Here is a 7,079-nt window from a genome sequence, read left to right on the forward strand (position 1 = left end):
AGGTGCAGCCAGCGCCCCAGACTCAAGCTCACCTTCCTTTCCCCAGCATTAAACCTCGGTGGCCTCTCTAACAGCAACATGGGCTTTTACCTTGGCCCTCGTGATCAGGAGCAGCGGGACTATATCACACACTTCCAGGAGGATGTGAAAGGAAAGGAGTGACAAGAGCCTCCGAGGCAGGCCAGGAAGGCCAAGGCTGTGTGGCAGAAAGCCCAGCGGCAGCCTGGAGTCCATCTCAGGGCGATTCCCCTTGGTCTTAGGTGGGAGGCTGGGAGTTAGGCTTGCCAGTGGGGTAGAGGGAGAACTGTCCGCTGGGAGGAGTTCAATAAACAGTCTTGCTGTTTATCTGTTCTCTATGTGTGGAGAAGGGAGGGAGATCAAATGAGAGCAGAGCCCTAGAAGATCTAGTCTCCCATTACCTCTGAACTCATCTGCTACTTGTCTCTCTCTCCCTCACTGGCTCCAGACACACTTGCTGTGTGTTTCCTAAAATTGACAAAGAAGCTCTCACCTTAGAATTTTGTGCTGTCTTCTGTTGAACAGTGAGAGAGGTTCTGTTATTAGAACCTCTTACCCCAGATATCTAGCTGCATGACTAACTCCCTCACCTCATTTCAACTCTACACAAAGTCACCTTCTCAATGAGGGCTACTCCTTTTAAGTTGCAACCCTCACTACCACTCCCTACCCAATGGCCCCCAGTCCCGCTTATGCTATTTTCTCCATAGCACTTATTTGTTTATTTATAGCTATATAGGTACAGATATATAGCTATATAGAGATTTTTTTCTTTACTGATATATCCCAAACACTGAGAACAATGCCTAGCATGCATGAATGAATGACGGAGGTATTGTGAAGGAATTGTCCCTCAAATCCGAGGAAATCAAGTCAAATGGCGGTAATTCTCCAAAATACCACAAGAGGGCACTACCGGCCCTGATGTCGGTCTAAGGCGACCCAGCCTTCCCCCAAATTAATTTTTACCCTCAGCTTTCCTGTATTTGGTCTGAAGGCTTAGAGTGGAGAGAAAAATTAACCAAATATAGTTATGTTTCCATAAAGCTAAATGGATTTCCTATTTTAAAGAAGTGTCCTGTCCTTTGGGGTCAAGTCATTCTACTGTTTTTAGTCTTGAAATGGCCCTTCTTTTGTAGAACAATTAAAAAAAAAAATCAGTACTCCAGAAATTTTTTGGAAATCTTAATAATTGGAAAATCCAAAATCTGGAAACCAGTGGTCTAAGATAATCATAGTTTAATAAAAACCATGGAACTTTAAAAAATGAAATCAAGTATAATACAAAAATCTAAAACGACTATTTCTAACTTGCTCTGTGTTTACTGAGTTATTTGAAAGTTTTAGCTATCATGACATTTCACCACTAAATATTTCAATATTGTTTCTACTAAGAATAAGGACATTCTCCTACATAATTACAATATCTTTATTGTGGTAGTCTGAGTAATGACCTCTAAATATGTCCACATCCTTATCTATGGGATATGTGAATATGTTACCTTACATGGTAAAAGGGACTTTGCAGGTGTAATTAAAATAAGGGTCTTGAGATGGGGAGATTATCCTAGATCATCCTGGTGAGCCCAAGGTAATCACAAGGGTCTTTAAAAGAGGAAGGCCAGAGGGGTCCAGAGTTAGTATTAGGTGATGACACCACAGAAGAGGGTTGGAGAGATGCGCGGAAGGGGTCAGGAGCAAAGGAATGCAGAAAACTTCTATAAGCTGAAAAAAGGCAAGGTAACAGTCTCTCCCCTGAAGCCTCTAGAAAGAATGCAGCCCCAACAACGCCTCAATTTTGGACTTCTGACCTCCAGAACTGTAAGAGAATAAATTTATATTGTTTTAAGTCACTAAGTTTGTGGTTGTTACAGCATCAAGAAAACTAATACAATTATCAATTCAATATCATCTAAAATATTGTACGTATTGAAGCTTCCACAATTATTCCAAAATGTACCTTTTGTTTTCTTTATTTCATTTTTATTTTTTTGTTTGGAATCCAGTTAAAGTTTGTATATTGCATTTGATTGTCATGTAGTATACGCTTGTATTTAATGTTTGAATTTATTACAATTACTTGCTGTCTTGATCCACTTTAAAATTTGAAATTACAGAGAAACCTGAGAATTTTCTATTTGTAACAAATGAACCAATTCTAGTTTTAAGGCTAAATTATCTCTTCCAAAAAAACATTTATAAATATGTTCTATAAACAGTAACCGATTATATTTCAAGTTTTTTTGAAAGCAAAGTTACACAAGTGCAACCCTTGGAGCCAGAACCTCAGACCTCAGAGAGGTGGGCCTTGAAAAATATGAATAGATATGCCTGAGTTTGAACTTTAAAAGTTTTAATCAAGGCCTCGACAAAAACAGGTTAACCAGGTATTCTACAGGTAGCAAACATCTACTGGGCGACCGTTCGGTGCCAGGCCCACTGCCAGGCACAGGACACAGTTCAAGTTAATGCCTGATGGTCTCTAACGTGTGAATGTAACAAATTCAAAGCCTTAGGGATGAAGTGTATCCGCCATCTCTGTGAACGTACTTGAATTTTTTAAAAACTGTGTGGCTGCTAAGGGGCAAGGCTGCGGTTGGCAGCCCTCCCTTCCTCCGGGGAGCTGGCCCCTTCCTCCCCGGTCTTCCCGAATGACAGCGCTTGTCCTTTTTTTCTCTATTGGGGTCAGCATTTGCCTCTCCCAACAAGAACACACAGTTCCGCGAGAACAAGATGCACAACCCAAAGCATGACAGAGGCATTTTCCTAAAGATCACCTAGTAGGCCGGGATGTAACGGCTGCCCACGGTGAGCAACCTTTAAGCGGAGTAGTCGAATCAGCCCCTTGAAACAGTAGGGAAAACCACCCTCATCCGTCTACCCAGTCGATAAATTAACTTTGTTCCCTGCGGGCCAACTCATTGCGGTTTCCAGATGCACGCGTGGGGAACAGTGGTCATACGAAGCAACAACCTGCAAAAACTACTCCAAAAGACGTAGTGGATATCGGAAATATTATCCACATACCACACAAACGTAAAAACTGCACATAAAATCTGGGGGGATTTTCACACCACTAACCACGTAAATTTCGTGCGAGATACAAAACTTTATGTCATAAACATCCTGCATACTCAACTATATTCTGCTTTTATGGACTTTTATCAGCCCTGCAAAAAATGCAAGGCCTCAAAAAATTAGGTATAAACTCAGAATTGTTCCTCTCCACGGAAATCTTTAGTAAAAGGCGAAAGATTTATACGATCTGAAGAGAAACCAGAGTATGGGTGCTGATACCTCCCACACAGTCCTCGAGTAACTGTAACTGCTAGTTCAGCAACGGTAACTATTTTCTCAGAAGACTTAGTGGCTTATGACTTTAGTTCAGACAATTCTGTGACAGTAACCTCATTTTAGGGGGAAAAAATGTCGAAACAAAAGGAAAAATAAAGCCGTTCTAAAAGATAGGAAAAAGCCTATGTGCAATGCATTGTGGGTATGTAGATGAAGAGTCACCAATCTGGTTTCCGGAAATATCTTAAACAGCTCATTAGTTTTTCCTGCTAAACCTAGGGCCACCACCCAGGGGCAGAACAGAAACCAGATTGGCAGGAATAAAGAAACCTGGTTCAACCGTAAAGTCTGACATGGATGGCCCTCCAAGTTAAAATTTCTCTTGAATTAAAAAAATAAATTTTTTTTTTTTAAAGTCTTGAAAATAATTGTCTTCATAGATTCATTCAACAAAAATGTATTGTGCATTATGTCAAAACCTGCGCTAGGCCTAGGAGACAGGGATATGTAATGAGCACTGTAATGATGTGGAGCTTTTTGAGTACCAGGATCGTGTCTTGTGAGATCGATTGGAAGCACGGACCAAGCAGAGGTGAGGAGTTTTAAAACAAGATAGTTTATTGAAAGCAAAGGGTCAGAGCTCCCAGGTGGGAGGGGGTCCTGAACGGGGTGCCCAGCGTGGAGCAAAGGCTCTTATTCTTGTATCTTCTTTTGCCTGTTTAAAGAAGGGAACTGATACCTTCTAAAGAAATTCGTCTAATAGGTTTCTTCTGTTTGCCCATTCTAAGGGTATTAACAAAATAACCCACATCTATCTATCAGATCTGTTCCATTTGTCCAGCCAAAAGAAATTTTATGATTAACTTCAAGGTGCTATTACATTTTGTCCTGGATTGAAGGAGTGATTTCAAAACCTGGAGTTTCAGGATATGGCTGCCTTTGTTTATTCCACCAGGAACCTCCCTGTCTACCTAACAACTTGCTAACTAACCTACCTAACAACATGATAACTAACCTGTCTCTTCTCTTTACGGGTTCTTCCCTGTAGGTCTATTATCTTCCAACTGAAAAAGAAATGGAAAAAGAAGGAGGGAGAGAGGGGAACAGAGAGAGAAGGAACTCACCAGACTTATAGTACGGTCCAAACAAGTTCTCCTTATGGAATATGGTAATCAACAACAAAGAAAAATGCTTCACTTTAGTTTTAATAGATTTCTGTCAGAATTTTTTTCTGAAACAAAAACACAAACTTTCCTGTAACCACAAGAGAACAAATGGAACTTTTCATTCTAAACCGTTTCTACTGAGCTTCACTTTAAGAAAGAAACTTAGAAATCTTTTTTTTTTTTGACAATTTTTAAAATCTTTATTTTGAAATAATTATAGATTCACAGAACGTTGCAGAGATAGTACAGAGAGGGCTCATCTACTCTTAGAAATTTAGTAATCTTTACTGTGCATGCATTTATATCAACTGGTACAATTTTAAATTAATTTTTTTCTTACACTTTTGAAAGTGACTTCTGTAATTTTCTAAACAATGCTTCACAAATCTTGAAATTGATTCAAAGATCAGAGACTTCAATATGTATTTTTAAATAGGTGAAATAACTTCTATAGTAAAACAGAGTTCTTAGTTTTCTCCTTGTCTCTACTTCCTCACTTCTCTTTCATTATAATTGTAAAAATTCATCCTGAACTATTTCTAACTCCGCAGAGAAGTATTGAGGACAAAAACATACCTGATACTCTTGTTTAATTGATACGAACATTTCTTCAAATGTGTTTAGATCTGTTTGAAAGGTAACTAAAACCTTATGTAGCTCTCTTTACTCAATTTTGGAGCCTGTGGAGGCCTGCTGGGAAGAGGACTTCTAAAACAACAAACGTGTCCGGAAGGCTGTGGTCCAAGGCCATTTTTGCTGACTGTGAGCAGGGTCTCTGGAACCAGAGGGTACGCACAGCTCTTCTGAAAATTGAAGGTATTTATGCCCAAGACAAAGCTGAATTCTTTCTAGACAAGAGATGTGCTTATGTGGACAAAGCAAAGAACAACACAGTGATTCCTGGTGTCAAATCAAACACACCCAATGATCTGGGAAAGGTAATTTGTGCCATGGAAACAGTGTCGGGGTTTGTGCCAAATCTTGAAGCAACCTTCCTTCTAAGGCTATTGGACACACAATTCGTGTGATGTTGTACCATCGAGGATTTAAACTCATTGGAAAATAAATAAATAAAAGTGTGGGTTTGTCCTTTTATAAAACAAAACAAAACCTTTTATATACAGTCGAAGCCTGCATTTGTATACCCACAATCCCATTTGTTCCCTGTCTCCAGGGATACCCACTATTCAGAAGTTGGTATGTCCTCCATCCACCCTTGGTCACGTGTTTTTAAAATTTCTATAAATATCATACCTTAGCCATCCTTCCGTAGCTTGCTTTTTAAATTCATCATTATGTTTTCAAGATTTATTTGTACTGGTATCTATAAATCATTCCAGTTCATCCATTTTATTTTCTGTATAACATTCCATTGTTTGAGTACACCAAAGTGCCTGGGATGTAAAAACCACCTGGGACATTAAACAAAGGGACATATATAGTGACAGTACTATGAAAAACTCTCCAATTCCTGTCTACTTATTTTAAGGTTTTCTCAGATCTTCAATTTTTGAAAACAATAGGAATAGAATTGATGATAAACTCTCACTCCATGTGAACCAAGAACTAGTTTGTTCATCTTATTAGGAGATGCATTTCCAATAAGTTATTATTATTACTATTATTATATGTTAAATATAGCAACTAGCTTTTTTAAATATTATATATTATTGTGTCATACTCTTTAATATTATAGTTCTATTTTTTTTTTTTAAAGATTTTATTGGGGAAGGGGAACAGGACTTTATTGGGGAACAGTATGAACTTCCAGGCCTTTTTTTTTTCCAAGTCAAGTTGTTGTCCTTTCAGTCTTAGTTGTGGAGGGCGCAGCTCAGCTCCAGGTCCAGTTGCCGTTTCTAGTTGCAGGGGGCGCAGCCCACCATCCCTTGCGGAACTTGAGGAATTGAACCTTGTGGTTGAGAGCCCACTAGCCCATGTGGGAATTGAACCAGCAGCTTTCGAAGTTAGGAGCATGGAGCTCTAACCGCCTGAGCACCAGGCTGGCCCGCAAATAGCTTTTTTTAAGAACTCAAAAAGCATAAACAGATAGTGCAAACATACGGTACCAAAACCAAAAAGTTCTCCAGCGCTAGTTCTAGTTCTCAGCTACCCAGTCCCCCCCCCGCCCCCGCCCTCCCCTACAGTCATGGAGACCTGTCTATATACATAAATAAGTTCACTAGTTTGAAAGTCAAATTCTCAGGACAGCCTCTGTGTGGAACTTCTAAGATTTTACTAATTATTGGAAACAGCTTGACTCTCACTAGGAAAGGCAAAAGCCCGCCATTTCCTTTAGCTTGCACAGGAGAGGCTGGCTGCTTTACCAGAACTGTGGAGTGAATGCCACCTGGGCTTTAAAGATGTAGATTGTGATTGGCTGTCACTGAGTATTATGTTAATGAGGATGGCGGTTTTAAAAAGTTTAAAAATTTCATTTCCATTTGAAATGTTAAAATACATTGTTAAATGATAACATTTGAAAGACTGTACATACTGGAAAACCTCTCTTTTTCAATGGAACCGGAAATAGAGAAACTATCTTACCATGAGTAAAAAGTGATTGGTTGCCATAGACCTAGCAGAGGCTGGCAATGTCGCCTT

General features: G+C 39.4%; 1 protein-coding gene and 1 non-coding gene across 2 annotated transcripts in view; one reads left to right on the top strand and one right to left on the bottom strand.

Annotated features, from left to right (window-relative positions):
• ARMH1 (armadillo like helical domain containing 1) overlaps nucleotides 1-1,962 on the top strand; it is a 46,077-nt gene extending 44,115 nt beyond the window's left edge. The window contains exon 13 of the mRNA XM_033113448.1: nucleotides 47-1,962. Coding sequence (XP_032969339.1) covers nucleotides 47-162 — 116 coding nt within the window. The 3' untranslated portion in view covers nucleotides 163-1,962. The remainder of the gene's footprint in view (nucleotides 1-46) is intronic.
• Nucleotides 1,963-3,184: 1,222 nt separating this feature from the next.
• On the bottom strand, nucleotides 3,185-3,303 carry LOC117027904 (U5 spliceosomal RNA). The gene has a single exon (XR_004424019.1). It is a non-coding gene; the product is annotated as a U5 spliceosomal RNA (small nuclear RNA).
• Between the last annotated feature and the right edge of the window lie 3,776 nt (nucleotides 3,304-7,079).

This window comes from Rhinolophus ferrumequinum, chromosome 9 (genome assembly GCF_004115265.2).
Source record: "Rhinolophus ferrumequinum isolate MPI-CBG mRhiFer1 chromosome 9, mRhiFer1_v1.p, whole genome shotgun sequence".
In the NCBI taxonomy this organism is placed as follows: domain Eukaryota; kingdom Metazoa; phylum Chordata; class Mammalia; order Chiroptera; family Rhinolophidae; genus Rhinolophus; species Rhinolophus ferrumequinum.